Source organism: Poecilia reticulata, chromosome 11 (genome assembly GCF_904066995.2).
Source record: "Poecilia reticulata chromosome 11, P_reticulata-male-v2, whole genome shotgun sequence".
NCBI lineage: Eukaryota > Metazoa > Chordata > Actinopteri > Cyprinodontiformes > Poeciliidae > Poecilia > Poecilia reticulata.
Window position 1 is genome coordinate 11,383,875 of NC_088840.1, and position 20,472 is coordinate 11,404,346.

At 40.2% G+C, this 20,472-nt stretch overlaps 1 protein-coding gene across 3 annotated transcripts in view; it reads left to right on the top strand.

Annotated features, from left to right (window-relative positions):
* calcr (calcitonin receptor) overlaps positions 1 to 5,616 on the top strand; it is a 67,670-nt gene extending 62,054 nt beyond the window's left edge. For all 3 annotated transcript variants that reach the window (XM_008421736.3, XM_081612976.1, XM_081612977.1), the window contains one exon: positions 1,749 to 5,616. In XM_008421736.3, coding sequence (XP_008419958.1) covers positions 1,749 to 1,970 — 222 coding nt within the window. In that variant the 3' untranslated portion in view covers positions 1,971 to 5,616. The remainder of the gene's footprint in view (positions 1 to 1,748) is intronic.
* Positions 5,617 to 20,472: the final 14,856 nt, after the last annotated feature.

Sequence of the window (20,472 nt, forward strand, 5' to 3'; positions counted from 1 at the left end):
TAAATTATCTTTCTGTTTTCTCAATTTTGACAATATGCTCTGTGACTCAGAAATGTCATTCTTAACTTTCCTTTCTGACACAGTGAGATTTTGTTATTGTTATTGCAGTTTTGCAGAGACCCTTTGACCTCGATGTAAGACACCATTTCTCTCTCTCTCTCTCTCGCTCGCTCAAGATTGCACCTTCTGTATTCTCTGCAGACGCTCATATTTCATGTGTGAGGAAATGCAACTTAAACCCGATGCAAAAGCAGTTAACACCCGTAGCGAACGATGGCTGAGTTTGCGTGGGCTTGCCATTAGTGCTGTTTGCTTTGTGACAGAGCAAATAGTAGGTGAAAAAAGTTGAGTCCGTAATATTTTTTAATGAGTCAGAAGCTGCTCAGTGCACTAATTAGGTTTAAACAACTTGTTGCCTCCTTAAGTATTTTAATGGCTGCAGCAATTTTCCAACAAACTACATATGCTCTGTTCGTCACAGTGAATCCGCCAGAATCCCTCCCTGTCTTTGTCAGTCCATCTACGCAGCAAAGCCTCTGACTCTTGTCAGTCGCCGTCCCTGCTGAATTTTGTATTTACGAGATAATTGTGTTTCTTTATACAACACCGCGACTGATTAACGCGTTAAAGACGAAAGAGAGGGGTTTTCAGGGATTACTTCCAGTAAGTCATCAGGCTAGTAATGGATTTTGAGATGTTACAAACTGGATTTGATTCATTTGCTTCTTAAAAGTGTTTTCTGTGTCAGATGCTCACAGTAAGACTCCGTTAATGAACTAATTTCTCAAGTTCTTCTCTGACACCGAAATGGCTGCAAAAAACCATGTCGATGTGGAAAAATGTTATTTTTATCAGACTGAAAAATGTCAGGCAAAAATCTGGAAGCTCTTTTACTCATACCTTTTAGATTTTATTTGTTATAGGAACAAATTCGTTTTGACACTATTGGTAGAAAACAAAATGCCTGGATTAAAGATTGCACTCCTACTCTTATGAGCTGATTTGTCCCCAAGCAAAACCTCATCACAAGACCTTTCAACGAGATCCGTCCGAAGCTGCAAAGAAATAGTTTACAGCTCAGCATAATTATGAATTAAAATGGCCCAGTCAAAGCCCGGTTATAAATCCAAATGAGAAGCTCATATAAAGATTAGAAAATTACCATCAACGCAAACTATGCATCCAATCTGGTGAGCATGAACTATTCTGTGACTTCAGCTCAAAATGCAGCTAAAGATGTTTTTCTTTTTAAGCTTTGACTCAGGGTAGTTGAACACAAATGCACGCTGTGCTTTTTTTTTGTAGATTCTTACTAGCTAGAAAAATATCAAACATTTATTCGTTCCATCGCCCTTCAGAATCACACAATCTGTTAATCTCATAAGACCACAACAAAATACATCGAAGTCTGTGGTTTGTAACGTGACAAGAGTGTAAAAACGTGGTCTGAACATGTTTGCGAGGCTCCGCGTCAGTTACGATCAGTGTCAGTTTGATTAATATTCTCGCATAATATCGGTTATGTGGTGTCTGCCCTCTAACCCCACACCAAAACCACACGATGTAAATCTAAACGTCTGCTGGAGCCATTAGGAGAGCAGACGGGAGGAATAAAATAAAAGATGCTGAATTTGGGGGCAAATGTTTTCTTTTTAGTCTTTTTTTATTATCATTATTTTAATAAGACCTGTGCTTTTTTTTTTTTTTTTTTTTTACATTTTTTGTGTGTCTGTTTCTGTGTCCTTCAGGTGCAGGTGGCTCTGAAGAGACAGTGGATGCAGTACAAAACCCAGTGGGGTCAGCGACGGAAGGACCACTGCTCCATGCGCTCCACGTCCTACACGGCCACCTCCATCACCGAGGTGCCGGCCTTCATGTACCACCACGAGTGCAACGCCGAGCACCTGAACGGCTGCCACACGAAGGACTCGGAGCTGGTGGCGCTCAAATCGGGAGACACGTACGCTTAGACTGCGCTTTAGAGTCAGAGCGTGACGGCAGACACACACCACGCCGAGTCAGAAAAGAAGAAAACGATTCAGTTCTAGCCGCCTCATCTCAGCGAATAAATCTCAGAGGCTAATTTGTCCGGCACGGGGTGGGGGGGGGGTGAATGTATACGGGTCTGAGTCGGAGCGCTCGCCGGGGAGAGAGAGGATTAGCTACGAGACTGAAGCATTTTATTTACACTTTACTCTTACGTTGCTGCTGCAGCTCCTCCCTCCCCGAGAACATTGATGTCGAGAACTTGCGACGCGAGAGGAGAGAGCTGTTCATGATGTCTGCTGACTTTCTAAAGCTGCTATACTGTTGTGTGTGTGTGTGTGGGTCGGCTCACAGAGACGGAGAGGAAATCAAATTACTGCAAACTGGGGTGCTTTCTGTTCTTGACGACAGTACTAAATGTGACACTTCAGTGGGTAGCAGTTCTAACTCTTTACGACTTCGACCAACGGAGTGATGGAAACCATCACTACGATTATTATTATTACTATCAAGCTGAGGACCACATCATTCCTAACCTCACCTATACCAAAGGGTGCTGTTTGTTCATCACAGCTACGTGAACGCAAAGCAGAGGTTCAACACCCCTTCACACACATTAAGTTAATATGACATGGAAGAGGTAACATTTCTAGACACTATTTTATGCTTACAGTTCTGGAATTTTTATGTACATATATGTATGTTCAATTTTGTTTTCTTTGACAAAAGGTGTTTTCAGTGTTTTAAAATGACTTTATGCTTCACTTTCCGCTTGCCTTTTACTCGTTAGTTCCTAACTCTGTGCTACCCGTGCGTCCCGTGATGCTGCATTCCTGACGGCTTTGTTGTTTCAGAGTTGCTGTGTCTGTGCCGATGCCGAATATCAACAGGGCTGAGAGGTAAAATGCATATTGTAGATAGAAAAAAAAAAAGAGAGAGAAAGATATAAAGGGTTTATCAGTCACAGGAGCTCCTTTTGCTGAGCTAAGTGGAGTGCTGCATCAGCTTTGCCCGGAGTCCTGATAAAAAAAAAAGTGTATTATCGCTCCTCATTGAAGCTCTCTGCAGTTCGTCCTCGGCCGTCGTAGCGGTGCGTTCCTCTATCCTCTGTGCGTAAATGCAGAGATTCATTTCATAGCCTTCTGTGTGACTGACAAAAAAGATTAAATGTGGGCGCAAATCTTAGTGTTACACTGAAGAGAACCAACCGAAGTCACAACTTTTACACGAGGGCACATACGTAATTTATTAACTTATTCTTTTCTTGTTTTCTCCGCTCTCTTAATTTAAACCGTTTTGGTTAACTGCTCTAATCATTGTGAGGATTAATGTTTTCATTTTAGGCTTTTGATGATTCGTTTGAGGCATTTTTGTGCCAGGATGGAGTGATTCGGCAGCGATGGCTTCTAAAAATAGGAATCGTGTGCACACGTTTGGATTTATTGGTGATGTGCTGTCGCCCACAGAGGGCCAGAATTAACACCGGAAGGATCAAACAAATGCACACACACATGCTCAAAAATATTTGCTTAAATACCCATGACCATCACAGTGAACAAAGTGGTTCTGTTGCATCATTAAAAACCCAAAATTAAAGCCTTACGTACACACACCTCTGACTGGAAATGTATCAGCAAAAACTTTTGCTAAAATTATTCTCATGAAGTTACTTAAGATCTTAAAGATCAAAAGATCAAACCTATGGACACATTTAAACACAGGCAGAGAAAATGATTCGTGTTTATCAGTAATACAGTCAACAGGCAACATTTTTAGCTGCTTTTGTAATCATAAATTCTTCTGGCTCTCAAATAGAAACTTGCTGCTTCATATTAGCATCACCTGCATGAGCGCTTCAGGTTAAAATCAATTGTTTTCTAGAAATAGCCGATGAGGCTGCTGCTCCTCTTTCTATTCTTTTTTTTTTTTTTAAATACACACTGTAAGGCAGGTTTGTGTTTTCAAAAATAAAAGTCTGTATCCAATGTGTAGAATAGCTGCCAAAGTTAACCCAGAGCTAAATTTGAGAAGTAAAAGGTTTTTCAAGTAATGTTTTTAAAGATTGTTCCTAAAGTTAGATCTTTACTCTTCACTGCCCCTGTCTTTACTTTGGGTACCTATCGTCCGTCTACCAGTCCGAAGCTGGAATCTTAACCCTCTCATTCTTCTTCAGCCCTGACGGTGTCTCACACTTTGACTGCTGGACACAAACTCGGCAGATATGTTTCTAAGATATGTTTCTGACAACATTCTGTTGTTGAATTTGGTACGTGTTTTGCCTGTTTCCGTCTTACACCTCACATTAAGTGCTGGACCGCCTCTGCAGGAAAGGTAAGTCGGCCTTTCCTGCATCTTGAGTCTTAATGATATGGTTGACGCCGGTTTCTATTGCTATTTTGCTATGTGCCTGTTGTTGGATCTGGCATGTGCAGCGCCTCAAACTATTCCTCAGTCCAACCTTACCTCCCTATTGGTAGGAATGATCAATACTGGCCAATCAGTCCGCATATGATACATGCTTGACCTTTCAAGATGGTTCCTCTTTGTCTTTCTCTTGCGCCTTCGATTTCTCAAAGAGGGTGGCCACCTTCCTGATGTCCTCCAAGACCTTTACTGGGTTATTCAGCGTGGTGGTTTTGATGCTCAAAGGCTCAAGGGTTAGGTTTAGGTTTTCTCTTATTGTTCAGTCTCGGGGTGGTTGACTTACAATGAAACCCCCATAAGGAATTTACGGCCTGCTCAGTTGTCTTTTCAGCTATCTGTTTGTTACGGCGTCTCCGTGGTCTCCACCTCTAACGGCAGGTCGTACACCTCTTTCAGCAGCTATTCAGTTTGACGCCTTGACGAACTCTTCTTTAGGCTGCCTCTAGCTGTTTGAAAAACACAAATCACCTCAGCAATGTGACCCCTCATTAATGGAGATCAGCTCATTAAACCTTAGAAGACACGGAGAGTAACTCAGCAGTGCTACGTACGAGACTTCTCCCGTTCTAAAAGACAGAACAAAGTGCACCACTTGTCAGAAAACATCTCCTCGATATTTAATATAACGTCTTCATCAGATATATTTGGTCATCCTTTCACAACAAAGTGCTGTTCTCAATTTGGTTCTCTTCAAGCATCATTGCTACGTAACAAACTACCATCGGTTCTCTCTCTCTCGAGAACCATTCGTTGTACGTCAATGGCAAGAATTGACAAGCATGGACTCGCTGCAGTTGCATCATAACACTGACAGACCACAAAGCTGCCAAAGGATTTGTTTTGCTTCATGATCAGAACTTCTTTGGATGGGTCTACGTGTGCTATAGGAAATGAGGAAGAGAGTGATTTACATGGTCACTAAAACTTGACAAAACATTTTTACATTTAAAACAATCTTCAAAAATCCCAGAGGGCTATTACGCAAGAAGACCACATTAAATGAGTCAAAGAAAGTCAGGCATCTTTGGAAATCATAAAAAAAATGTTAGTACTGTATGTCTATGAGTTTTTTTTTATTTTTATCAGCCCTTTGCCAATAGGAAAAGAAGAGTGACGATCATTGATAGAACGGTTTTACAAAAAAAACAAAGTCACATCCTAAAAATGTACATGTTCTATTTTATTATTAAACTCATCCTCCTCTTGGCTGTATGGTTATGGTCTTTTATCTAGTTCGTCCACGTTCGGCTCCAGTCACCGGCACCACACCACGTTTGACTGTCAAAAACGTTCTTCTTCTGAAAAGGTTCATGTTGGTTTTATACCAGATGTAAAATGGAATTTAATCGGCCGCGGGATATTTTCGTAGAAGACTGTTCGCTGAAATCGGACCCTCATACTGGGTCTCCTCCTTCCAAGCCTCCATCAACAATTCCCAGCAGGTGACGCATCATCACAGCTAACTCAGTTTTTTATCTAGATGTCTTTCTTCATGACACATTTAAACTTACTTTGTTTTGGCATAAAAGTAGTTTCTTGATTCTGCGATTTAACAATACGGGCAACGATATCTTTACCCAGTTTGGTTTGGATAGAGTTTTTTTTTCCCCTTCTTGAAACCATTATTTTAAACTTGTTTTTTTTTTTTCAATCTAGTTAGGTAACCTTTAATATTTGATGATCTGAAAGTGTGATAAGCTCATTCACTGTAATTATGATTCTAATTAAAAACAAATCTGCTGAAATTGGTATTGGCAGGTCAAAATTTCCCATTAGTTCTGTACTGGTGCATTTCTTCCTTCAACACATGCTGTTACATGGAAATTCAGTTAAAAATAAAACATGTAGCACTTCATTAATCCCTCATTAAAAGGTTTGTTAATTTCCTTTTCATCTCATTATTAAATAAAGCACAAACTTAGTGCCAGCTCTCATGGCAACATGCTCTGATTGCTCAGCCGCCTGCTCCCAGCCAACGCCATTCTTGTCAATATTTCAGGGCTGACAGATTTTGTATAATGAGTGAGCGGGGAAAACAAAGACAGCCCTACACCATGTGGTGTCTTGCTTTATAATCCCACGAGCTTGGCAGTGATTTACAGCCCCGTTTTATTTATTATTTTTATTCAGACGGTTCTGCTGGAATCACACCAGCATCAAAATGTGTGTAACGGGACAAAATCGACTGATGCAGATCGTCCTGGAGCTGAGATGGAGGCACGCTCACTATTTGGTGGAGAGAAGAAAAAAGCCATTATTTTACAAAGGGAAAGTTCCTTTTTTCAGCTTTTGTGCAGCCACCTGCTCCACAGTTGATCATTTCAGGCTCTGCCGAATCCGGGACGGCGATGAGAAGAAGACGTGCTGTCCTCACCGTGATGAATACAGTTCCCTCATCAGCTCAACACCCATTTCATCAAGAAGACTGAATGCCTGTATGTGCTGCTCAGTGCAAATTCCTGAACTTATATGCAAAGTATAGTGACTATGATTAGAAACGGAAATATTATGCATTGAGGGAGACGCGTTGAAACCCGTTGGTATGGATTTTTCTCCGCTGAGATCAGTGAAAAAAAAAAACAAAAAGGCAGCTGGAAGAGGAAGCTCTAAATCACGTGGAGACGTTTCCATCTTGGGCTGAGAAGCTGACGGTTTTGGCATTTCAGAAGGCCTCCTGACAGCACCAATGTCACAGCACACTGGACCAAACCCGAATCGCTGCTCGCCTTGAGAGCTCAGAAATGGCCTGTGAAGGTGACGGCGTGTGCGGCTTTAAGTCAGCAGAGTGAAGGAGGACAGGACAGCGTCTCGTGTCGAAATGTTTGAACGTTTTCAGCCTGGATGAGCAATTTCACTCAAAAGTCTACTCAAAACAATTATCAAACACTGGTGTGTTAAAACAAAAATGTACAACTGAAGTTCTAAGCCGGGAGTGTCATATAGGATGGTGGAGTCATATGGGTACACCGGTCGCGCCTTTTCACAGCACAATAAAGGAGTTTTGTGTTTTTTTTCCCTAGAATTTCTTTATCGTCTCTCACCTCTTGCTGCTGTGTAAATGAACCGAGCTCACGGTCACGGCCCATCAACGGTCCATGCCTGGAGCCCCCGGAAACCAAAGGTCACTGAAATGTGCCTTAATGTGCCTGCTTGGAACATGTGTCCAATTTTTCATCTTTGTTTTCAAGTGAAGTCTTTTCTAAAATAAAATAAATCAAATGAAAGTTGTAGCATAAAATATTGTAGAAAGAGGAACAGAGGCAACATCACAAAGTGTTTTAGAGAGATTTAATAATTGTGTTAAAACTGTCGGTATTTTTTTTTTCTGTTTATTCCCCAGAGATTACAAACCCTGTACCTTAATTCTGAGATTTCCAAAACTTCTGCCAAGCCAACCATTTCTAAACCCAGCATCTTGAAAAACTAAAATGGATAAAACAGCTTCGTGTTTAATCCGACTCACTTTTTTAACACGTCACTCATAAATTCCCCACTGAAGAGACTTTTTGTTAGTGCCAACAGTCCTGGTCAATCACCGTTTAGCAGCCAATAATGTTGAAAATCGCTGCGTTCCAGTCCCCCGGACGAGTTTGCGTCGCATTTCTAAAAGTAAATGATTGAAGACTTAAATTCTTTCCTCTTTCACGCTCATGTTCTTGATCTATTGGTCTGCAAAGTTAGACAGTCACTGCTTTCAGTGACATGGTGTCCTTGCAGTTTGGAAGCAAATCTGTTGATTTGAGGACCCAGAACCACTGTCACCAGAATTTTTCCTTTTTTTTTTTATTTTATTTTATGTAGGTGATCAATTGTAATTTTCTCCAAATACAAAGTTGTTATTTGAAAAATACGTCAGTAGTATTGTTCTTTAGGGTTTATCTGATGTCACAATATTTTTTTTACCTGTAAGAGTCGTCTACAGTAGAAGGAGGGACCGGGTCGGTCGGCATGGCTTTTTTCCCCGTCGGCCATATTGGATTTAAGAAAAATAATTTCTTGCATTTGCAGCTGATGGTCAGTAGGTGATAGTGTATTTTATCATGTATTAGTGTCCACTTCAGTGATCTGTGTGCATTTATGACATAAAAATCCACAAGAAGCACAAGAAAATGGTTTTTAGACAGCTGTCCACTGTAGTGACCACTGTGCATGAAAGGGTTAAGCTTTTTGGGAAATATACCAAATTGCATTGACTCTGCTTAAAAGTTTGCTGTGTGCCAAAAAAAAAAAAAAAAGACACAATTAAATTTGTGTATTCGGTTTTTGCATTTAGATTTAATTGAAGCTGCTTGGTTGGGTTGTGCAATTACTCCACCGTGGAAAAATGAACCCTTCAAATAAATAATTAAGAGCTTGAAACAAATATGAGCTTCCACCTCACGCCTGGCACTGTATTTTGCACTCTCTGCTAAACTCACGCTCTTTCTTTTTCAGGAGGAACATTAAAACGTTTTCAAAGTTTTATAGTCGATGATTGATGGATCATTCCGGGAATCATCATCTAATTTTGAAACCGCTGTTTTCTCCCCAGCATGGTGTGTTTACAGGATCGCTACAAGTTCTAAAAGGGCAACTCAATTTATTCGCAAAGCACAGAACAATCAAGATTTTTATTGGATTTCTAAATTCCACTTGATGGCGTTTTGCCTTCTTGGGAAATGAGCATCGCCCTGATGTCTTCGGAGAGGGAGCTGAGACTCGCTAATGAAATAACTCCTCCTTCAAGATAACAACGCAGCACTTAGAAATCATGCTCTTAAATTAGCTCTGTGTTTTTGAGATCCTGTGATGTATTACGGTGAGACAATTCTTGCCGTGTGATGCTGTAATTATCTCTCGATATCGGGAGCACAAGTGCCAAAGCCTTGTCCTGCAGCTGCTCGCTGATCCGCTCGTATGCATCCATCTTAGTATATTACTTTCCAGAAAGGGAGGCCGCGGGCATTATTGTGGCTGTAATTTGTGGGAGTTGCAGAAATGAGAAACACAGAGAGAGAGAGGGAGAGAGAGGAAAAGAAAGAAACGGAGCAATCTGCACCAAGTACAGTGTATTTGTGTACTCTTGCAGAGTTGGGGTGAGGGAGGTTCCACTGATGGTCGCTCTCAAATTTGCCTCTGACTTCACCCAAAAACTGAGTCATGTTGCCTCCAAACAAAAGTCTGGAAGGAACCAGCGGGTATACGTTCTGTCACGGAGACAAAACAAAAAAAACAAAAAAAACATAATGCCGTGGAGCTAATGCCTCCTCCTGGCTCCATCCGACATGATAATGCAGTGATTTCCGCTTGCATCTCGGCTGTCCTAAAGCAGGGGTGAGCCTGTCAGTGGGCCTGTGGCTCCCGATGCATCTTCAAAGATAAGCATCTCAGTTGCATCTTTCTAATAGCACTTGTTCCCTCATTATGCACTGATGAGATTTGTGAGGCAAATCATTACCAGGGTACTTGACAGAGAACATGTTATAGCGCTGCAAAGGTTGTTGTTGTTTTTTTTTTTGTCTGCTGATGTGGATATTTGCAGATAAGAGTGCCTTGCAAAAGTATTCACACCCCCTTCAACTGTTTCACATTTTGTCAAGTCTTAAGAGTAAGCTTTAATATTATTGCAATTTTATATGAAATGTTACACAAAAAAAATACGTGTTACTAATAAAAATGTGAAAAGTGTGGCGTGCAATTTTAATCAGCCGTCCTCAGATTTGGCTGCAATTGCAGCTGCAGGTATGTTTTTTGTGGCGTGTCGCATCTAAAAGTTGCAGGGATGCATGCAGGGTGATGTTGCTCCAAACTGTTTTCACGTTTAGAAGTAGGTTTTTTTTGCACGTTTCCGGTTGATGGATTAGAGAACAGCTGTGCTAAACTGAGAGTAAATTACAAACAGGTGGACTCAGTTTAGTCAGCTGATGACAGGTGAATAATTTAGGTCTATCTGAATAAAGGGGGCTGAATGCATAAAGTTTGCAGCACTATGCAGTGTTATTACGTTGATTGTATGACTGACATGATGACACGGTCATAACCCCTGTCATGAACGTGAAGGCGCATTCATGAATGTTTACGACTGTTGCCATGAAGCGTCATTCGGTAAATCGTGACACTTTTAATGCAAATTTGACTCTTTTACTTGATTTTTAATGAAAGTTGTAATGCAACTTTGCATAAGAATTTGACTATTTAACCAATAATGCTAAATAATGCACGTTTTATGCAACGTTTAATGCAAATTTGCATAGACGTTCATGTAGACTCCTTCATTGCACGACAGGTGTTATGTCATGCTTATGACAGCGTGATGCCAGTATTATGCACACCCCTTCAAATAAAGTGTTGCTGTAAAAAACAGCAATTACTCATACTCAAAGAATGAATATTCTTTGAAGGAGAGTCACGCAAAGACACATGTTTTTCATGTGTCTTTGCGTTTGGAGCGTTGCACAAATCAAACTGCTGACATCTCTGAGGGACTGACCTGTGCAAATGTTTCTCTCCACCTTCAAATGGCCTCAGCGATGTAGAATGTCTGGTCAGTCTAAACATCCAGAATGCACTCACATAAAAACACAAGAGTCTAGGGTCTTTTAGAAGAAGAAGAAAAAAAGAACACAAGTAGAGCCCTAAAAATAGGTTCGTTGCTGACCTGACATGAAGGACATTGTTGGCTTTAATCTCCCCTCCCGCTGGGTTCATCCAGAAAGGTCATTTGCTCCTTTGGGCCACGTTGTCGTCTAGATTCTGTCATGTTACGGCTGAATGAAGCTGCCTTCAGCATCAGAATGAAATGATTTGCGGGTCTTCATGCAGGTGTACGGGTGAAACCTCCGGGGTTCTTCCTTTTGGCCTGGCTGATCCCACTCTACAGAACCAAAGTGTGAGTCACCTGTTTCGACATCTACAGCATGGAAGTAAAGATATGCTCCTTAGTCGTAAATCTCTGACACAAAACCAGCCAAACAAATTGAAGTGTTTAAAGTCAAGAGGCCGCAGAGCCTCGTTAAATGCCGTTTTAGCTGCCAGCGCTCCGTTTCCAAGACTAGGCTACACTTTTGGATTTTTCACGGTACTAAGAGCGTTTTATGGGGGCTCCTAGCGCAGCAGGTACTGCACTAACTTATTTCTGTTTTACTACGCCTGCAGAGCACGGCTACGGCAGAACGTTTTACTGCTCTTATAAATGTCTCCAAATAGACGGCAGGTGATTGCTTTGCTCGTAAAGGTTGTATTTCACCTGTTAAATGAAGTGTCTTGACGTACAACGAAATTCACATGATGGTGTTGAGTACATGATTTCTTTTTAATTCGTGGTAAAAAAAAATAAAATAAAGGCATGTTGGAAGTTGAAATTGATTCAAGTCTGTTCTTCTTAAAAGTTTCATGCAGTAGATATGAGTGAAGTGGCTCTTTGACCGGGGTTCAACTGTGTCGAGGGGCGGTAAGAAAAAAAAAAAAAGAAATAATCTGAATAATGAATAATCTGGCTAGTCCACTCCACCATGACTCTGAGGAAAAGTGAGCAGTGGATGGATGCTAGCTTCAAATACCCTCTGGAAAAATAGGTTTTGAGTAAGATTTCTCTTCAAGAGCAGGTGTTGTGATGCAGAACTACTTCCTAATAAGCTTTTACATTTCTGAGTGTTGACTAAAACGAAGTCCTTTTTTGTTGTTTTCTTGTTTTACATGTAACACTTAAAAGCATCAGTTCTGCAGTAAATGTTGACAGTACAACCATGTTTCTGCTTAAAGTCTCTCTACTTCGACATGTTCTGACTTATTCAGGTAACCCAGCCACAGTTCCTAACATCTCCACACGACAAAACTGCAATAAAACACTGCCTTGAAATTACGATATAAAACCGACGACCTGGAAGAGAAAGACACATTTGTGTTTCACCAGCTTTTTCGTTTCAGTTCCTGTTATAAGGATCGGATTAACCCTATCTCAGGTCTTCTCAAGACGTTATCTGTTCCCCCAACTAACAGCTGTGTTTTCTCAGCATTTATCTGTATGTGGCGGGTCTGAGTGAGTCGTACCACGTCAAATAAACCCACACACTCCGAGCACTTCGCTCGTTCTGGCAGACGAGTCTCGGTCTCGTATAAACAGTTGGCCGCAGCATGTCGCCCGGGGTTAGGAGGAGCAAACAGAAAACCATGTCGAGCAAAAAGAGGAGGAAATGTTTACTGTCAGTCAAATCTGTCGGAGGCACACACGAGAACATGTCAGCGTATCAGCGTATAAAAAAAAAAAAAAAAAGTCGCCATTTATTTTTTAATTTTCATTCTTTTCAATTTACATCTAAAGGTACAACGGAGTGCCTCGTGCGCAAGACAGATATGTAACTGCACTACTTTTCCACCAAGTCAATTGTGGGGGATAATTAAAATATGGAAATAACAACTGGCTCACATCCAAACGGGACTGCAACGGAGGAGTTCTCCGAAGCAAGTTTGTTAGTCCTCTGTCTGCAGTTTCCTGTGGGGAAATCCTTTAAAAACCCGTCGGCTTAAAGTTAGGCAACAACGATCCGACAGGCAGAGTATAATCCTGATTCCCAGGGTACACACCTAAATCCTCATGATTAACAACATCAAGATCAAAATGGAGCAAATCCTGAATGTCAGATGAAAAAAGGGCATTTCAAAGAAAGGGATGACAGTTTTCTTCCTCTGAGTTTGGAGAAACCAGGAAGACAAAGGATGGAACAAGGAAAAAGTGACACCCTTTCAGAAAAAAAAGGTAAAAGTTTACACATAGCAAGACGCTAGCAGGGATATTTTCTGACTAATTCGGCGCCTCCTTGTTGCGCAACGCAGCATGAAGCTGGTGAAAAAAATCAAATAAGTTTAGAAATTTTAGAAATTTTTAGATTTTAGGAATAGAGTGAAGAAATAAATGATAAAGTATGTTTTTACGTATAATATAAAATAATACAAAAAAACCCCACTACGGTGATCTAATAAAAAAAAAAATGTCTGACATAAAACCATGATGTTTCATCCGGTAACTTGCAACATCCCCAGCTGCGGTGATCAATCCCCATTCAGTTCTGAATCAATATGAATTCGATTTGATGGCTCACATGGATGATTTTAAGTCTCTTGCCCCTGACGTTTATCTAAATGGAGCGGCTCGTTGAAACGTCATCCATCCACGTAGCCGATGCCTTTTTGTCTGACGTGATTTCGTCACTTGTGAGCCCAGTGAGGATATCAGAACGAGCAAACGGATTTGAAATGAAGTATTTTACATTGGGATGTAGGTTCCGATGTTTTAATACCTGTAACAGTGTTAATATTGGGTGCAATGAAGTGGAATTAGAACGGACTCCATTTATACTGAGGTTTTAGTTTTCCCACACAGCCCTGCTGGGTTTTGTTGCTATTTCAAGCACCAATAACTTCCTCATTAGCATATGTCTTTAACATTTTTTTACTCCTCTCTTAACACACAAACCATGTTTTAAACAATTACATTAAAAAACTACTTTATCATACTTTGTGGCAAGTAAAATAAATAATGTTAAACTGCATAAATAAACAAGATTCTTACATTGTGCTGGTTTCATGTTTAGGCATGAGATTGAGCTGGATCTCTTCCAGGCTCAATAATTATTATTTTTTTTGTTTATCCATAATAGATTAATTAAAACCACTCTATGAAAATGAGGGCTGAACTGCTATTAAAATAAATGATATGTTAATGCTAACCTCTGAAAACTAAGGTAGGAGGGCCCAGAGACTTGACACATTGTTATTCCCTGCATCATATCGCCTTCACCATTATTAAACAGCAACACAGCACCTTTACATGACACATTTTCATTACTGCCTCCGTGACACACATGGGAGGATGTGTAATTGGCATCTAAAGGAAAGTTGTCACAGTTTGAGTTTCTCACAGGTGATTTTAAAACCTTCATTTTGCTTCCTTCTGACTCAGTAAAGCGTTCCCCCCGATCAGGACATTTTGCTCCAAGTAATGAGAAACGCCGAAGGTCAAGAGGAGCATTCTGGGTCTTATGATCACCATGTAATTTGAAAGAACTGTGTGTGAAATGTTGCTCAGTTAGTTAATCATGAGTGTGTGCAGAAAAAAAGACACACCTGAGCTAATAATGTAGTACTTTATATATATATATGTATTAAACCACAATAGAAAAAATATACCATGTGACAAATGTTCTTTTTCGCAATTCACCAACTGAACACAATGTATTTTCTACAATGTGAACAATGGAACAAAAGTTGATCCTTAAAAAGGGGATTTGTGTAAATGTGTAATTTACAGTTTTCATTATACAGTAAAGCTGCTTAGTTACCCTGGAAACTAATAAGGAGAGACCAAAACAATCCGTGGCTATTCTAAATTTAACTGTGCGTTGGTCACAGCCGTTTTTAAGCCAGGGGTCATTCAATAACTTATTGGTTCACAAAGTTCTCTTTGCAAACGGTGCGAATTGCCTCTTAACAAAGTCATGTTTCACCACAGGGGTGCAAGAATTCAGTGATTCATCCGTTTTAGAAGACAATCTTGTTTTCCGGCGGTTTTTGCAGCCACAATGCGAGGTCAGGATTTTCCTCCTTGGTTTTTCTGTTTAACAAACACAGAGTTTCCAGTGTTTGCTTCAAATTTAGATTCACGTTTGTCTCGACTGCTCATCTGTTGGTATGAGATTTAAAAAAAAATATAAAGAATAATAAAAATAACCAGCTGATCACAGAAGTAATTTTGTTAAACTTTGGGTAAATGTTGAGCACATACTTATTCAGCACATCACTCAAGGTTTGTCTATTTAAAGGATTTGCAAAAAGTTGCACACATGGAAACTAATAGCCATGTGTGGCCTAACTTGAGTTTTGGGAATATGATTATTGAAACAGATAACACTTGTTTGCAGTTTGGCTAAACCAGTTACTTAGAAGATGCAGCTCACTATACCATGATCTTGTCATTAAAAACAAATTACTGCAGCAGCAGCTGCTGCTGGTATCTCACCAGGATACATCAATCCTGGGTCAACATCCCCAGGGAAACGGTTGATACCCAAAACAATTTTGTAGCACATAGCTGTAGTAAAAGCAAGTGGAAATCAGGTGGGGACTCCTGCATCCCACTGGCCATTTCAGAAGTCGGTTACCATGGAGACTTCAGATGCAGGTTAGTACAGAGTGAGAGTTGCAGTCATTTCTTTGGCAAGTTGTTCTGCTTTCTTACACTTCAGGTGACGTTTCCTACCCGAAAGAAGGTGTTGCTTTGTTATTATTCTCTAGAGTAAAGAAACATAGTTTCATTTCATTATTTTTTTTTTTTAACAAAATGCCGAAATCCATTAATTGCTGCAAAGGAGTTCTTTTTCAATATTTGATATGATGGTATAAGAATAGGGACAGAAAAAAAAAACAGAACAAACTAAAATGAGCTTTGGAGGAATTACGTTGTACTAAATTCTTGTATTTTTCTTGTTGCTGTTTGTTGTTTTTTGTTGTTGTTTTTATTCCAAGATGAATTTAGTAAAGATAGGTTCAAAGGTTTAACTTATTGTGTTGGAATTTGATTTGTGATGGTCTGCTTCTGTCTTCCTTCACTCTGTTTGTGCCTTCGCTAGCGGATAAGGACGTGAGGCGAAAGCCGTGAAATCATTTCGTTGTAATCAATAACTGTTTGCTACTTAATGTGATAGGTGGTTAATGTGATCCGCTCGCTCGTGTACAAACTCGAGCGCCAGTCAAACGGTTTCAGTGGAAGGAAGTCGTTTGTGTGGGGAGTGTAAAATCGCGTTGGACACGCAGCTGCAGCAGCAGCAGCAGCAGCAGCAGCTGTGTATGTCTGTCGGTCTGATACATTTGGCTGAATAATGTCAATATCACTTGCAGGAACCTCTGAGGGCTGCAGCTTCGTTTTGGTGACATTTCATATTTTCCTCAAGTCCCCTCCACCCCCACTGTGGCAGATGACATTTTTGGTTTTGTGTAAAATGTCTTGACACTTTTTGGAGATGCTGCCTTAAATGTTACTAAAGACATTTGGCTCCGTTCCCTTGTTGGCCTGGCTGAGAAGAGAGTTCATTGCTGTGACGTCTTCGACTTTTTTTTCCTTCCAATCTTGGGTCGGCTAGATGACTCCGATGGTGGCAAACGAATGTTCTCTGCTCCTTCAAAAATGTCAGTTCTGATCCCTTTAAAATTACAATAGAGGGAACTGGTATAGCCTCCTCCGAGGGTTATTTTCTTATTTTTATGAGTTATCACATTTTTTTTGTCCACCACTGCCTATTATGCAAACAATTAAAAAAAAACAACAACAACTATTTACCAACTGGATTCTATTGCTTTACAGGAGTTTAATTTATTTTTGTGATTTATTTTCAACCAGAGGAAAGAAGATGCCATGAGAAGTCAAGGAGACAAATCACAATATGTCACAAATTTAGTCAAACTGTAAAGTTATCGCTATACTAAAATCTATTTACATGTCTTTACTGATTAAAATAAAACGAAACTAAACTGAAACTGTACTAACACAAATATAAGAGAACAAACAATCCACGTGTGCTGACAGGAATAAAAGGAGTCTGAAGTCATTTTGCAATCTTTTTAGTGCCATTTGTAGGATTTTACTAGACTTTCTTGAAAGCTTGCATGTAAAGACGCCTGCTTATCTGATTGCCATCTTTTCAGAATCACAATCATTTGTTGTCTTTGCGCAATAAAATGCAAGGAAATTTGAAAACTTTCCATCACACAAAACCGATAGAACATAAAAGAAGCAGAATGTTAGAAAAAGAGTTAAAGAAAACACTATCAAGGGTGATTTATGCAAATAAAGTGCCTAATTTGCTGTGCAATTTTTTCCCCCCCCTGCTGTATAAATTACAGTCGTTTCTGCTTGAACCTCCACATGCCACATCGACATGTAGCAAATGAAAATGCTCTACACATCTATTCGGTTTACTTTGATAACTACGTTAGTATTTAGTTACTGGGAGAAGTCCTCTGATGCGTAGAGACGACAACATTTTTAAAGGACTGTCCACACTCTACCAGCTGAGGGGCCACATCCTCCCGAAGTCCAGAAACGTTGCCTTTGTCTCTGCCTTTCTCAGTAGCTAATTACTAGCCAGACACCACAGACAGTTGCTGACTGTCATCCCTCTGTGCTGCCCCCGTTGCCTTTGGAGATGAGACGGCGATGGTTGTCTCATCTGTGGATCTAATGATGGAGCTGGCTGAGTGCGCCGAGAGGCAGCCGTGAGTACACGAAGAGCAGAGAGCTCAGCACACAGCCCTGAGGGGAGCCAGCGGTGAGCTACTACAAAAGGAAACAGGGTCTGTGTTTTTTTTTTTTTTTCTGTTTTCAAATACTACAATATTATAGTTGTGATATAAAAAAAGAAAAGCATCCAAATGCCTTCGAAGTATTTTTTTTTACACATTTTTACACCCTGCTCCCTTTCACATCCATGAACTTTTAGTGTTTTTATTGACATTTTATGTGGAAACCTACACAGTGTAGTGCTACAGTGGCAGAAACGCAATCGTACATGTACAGTGCATCCCTTTCACACCAATGAGAATAAGGCGCGACTGACTTCAAGTGTAAGATCTTTGTTACATAATGTGAACTTGAGAGTAATTTAATGTTAAAATAAACAAAGTTGTTCTGTGAAGGTCTCTGAACACGTTTTACCCCAAAGAGAAACCCAGCGTCACGCTGTGAGAAAGATTTTCTTCAGCATGAACAGATTGTGATCAGCACTGATTGGAGAAACTGGGAAACAGCATATTATTATTCTTTTGTCTACTTCACATTTATGCACAATTTTCTGTTTGTCACATAATGTTCTCATAATTGCCATTTTTTAATTGTAAAAAAAAAAACTGAAATAAATTAGCAGGTGTCGTTTTAAAAAACAAAACAAAAATAAAAACCAAAAAAAGTGGGTTCTTACACTGCCTGCTATTTTTTCTTTTTTTTTTCCATTTAACTCTTCCTGGAAGGTCTAAATAACATCTTTCAGATGTATAGAAATGGAGAAAGTCAGATATATCAGGCAGTGATTTCTGTAGCAAAGATCAGTCAAATTATTTCCAGTAACAAGATAAAAAAATTGCTCCCCAGCGGTCCAGCAGGAAGAGCTTTATTGAGATAAGATAACACTTAGTCTACTTTAAATAAAATGTAAACCCCCTGGCATCGAATCAGGAGGTCAGGAGTCCGGAGTTGAGATTTTAAAACAAAGATATACGTGGAAAACTAATTTCAGTGACGAGCGAGCTAACTGATCTGAAACCCAGACGATTTTAAATATCAGTTCCGGGAGTGAGCCGTGCGAAAAGCAAACCTTTTGTTACGACTGAAATGTCAACGACTAGATGTCCCTTTATCTCAAGCTGTGTGAAAACTGGTAGTTCCCACCAAAATCCAGAGGAGAGAAATCAATTCACATTCACGAGAGAGGGGAGTATCGACCCTGCAGCTTGTCAGGAAGAGGTGAGCCGGAATAAAAAGCTCCATTCCCATGTCTGTAGGACAGATTGTATAAATACATGCTTTATGTTTTGGCATATATATATATATATATATATATATATATATATATATATATATATATATATGATATGGGCTAAAGTCTGCAGGTGGCAAATGATAAATTCTTTCTTCCGTGGTCCGATGAAAACAAACAAAAATTTGCCTTCAATTTAAATTAGTCAGTGTTTTTTGTTAACTTGCTGGGAACACCCACTGTGTACGCCCACTTCTGATTTTCCAAATTTATTAAAATTACACTTTACCCCATTTTCATCCAGATCCAGATTTGCTCAATCTATGAAACTTCCTCCGGTCATCAGGGGAACTTTCACTCCGAGTGAAGTTCTCCGCGTCTTTCCCGTTTTGGCTGTACGCATGGCCGCCACGTTTCCGAGGACGACTTCCTGCCCCGTTCTTGTTTACAAACACGCTAAACATTTGTTCCCAGCCAGGCACAGTTAGTCGAGCAATAAATTAGCAGCAAGCGGTGGGACAAGGTTCTCAGAGGAGATTCATTAACGCTTACACAGCAGGCTTAGCTGCTTTTATCCCCTTGCCAGTCAAAAAGATTAGAAAACACTGCCTCTGTTGGAAAATGACCCCAAAAGAAGAAGACTTCAAATAATCACCAAAGGGTTTGAGAAGAGTATGAACCGTCCCTTTGATGCTGCTTGGAAACTCTATGAAATGCAGTTTCTTGAAGCCAAATACATTTTTATTGGGCTTCTTTACGGCATCATTTATTAATTAAGTCGGAATCAACACAATCAAAGAGATGCTGCGTGAAGACTGCTCAGTTCCTCTCCCAGAGGACAATTAGTTGTCTTCGGTTTCTTTGGGAAAGCGGCCGCTCTCGTTCCCCTGTAGGTTTGTTAGTGACAAGGCTAATTCAATAACCCCGCCTTAATGAAAAGACCGAATGGGTTCGTCTGAACAGCCCACTCAGTTCCCCGGTTACACTTTTCGATTTTCTGCTCTTACAGAGTGAGACGCTGAGATTAAAAGGTCCTCAAGTGTGTATGAGACTTTCGGTTTGCCTGACGTCCCAAATTGTTTTCTATCCCGCCCCCCACACACACACTCCCCAACTCTCTTAAGACGGCTTTTCGTTGTGCTCGTCTCCTCTCTGTCAAGATACGTGACTGACTGACAGCTGTGCTCATGGGAGAAGGCAAGTCACACAGCTCTTTATCAAACAAGGTTTACAGAGAAAGCCTTAATACCGCTCAAACTCTTCCACTTTCTGTGACACTACAGCCACAAACTGTATTGTTAATTGGATTTTATGTGCTATAATGAACACAAAGTTACGCATGTTTATTTGTAGATGGATTTAGCCTCTTTTACCCCTAAATAAAACTTGGTGCAACCAATAATAATCCACCAGAAAATATCTTAATACCATACTGCGAAGTCCTCAGATGTATGCATCAAAAGACCACAGAACAACATCGCCAGGTCAGTCCAAACACTTGTGGCGTATTCATGATCTAAATCTGTGGCAAGACACGAAAACCTGCGTTCACACATGTTCT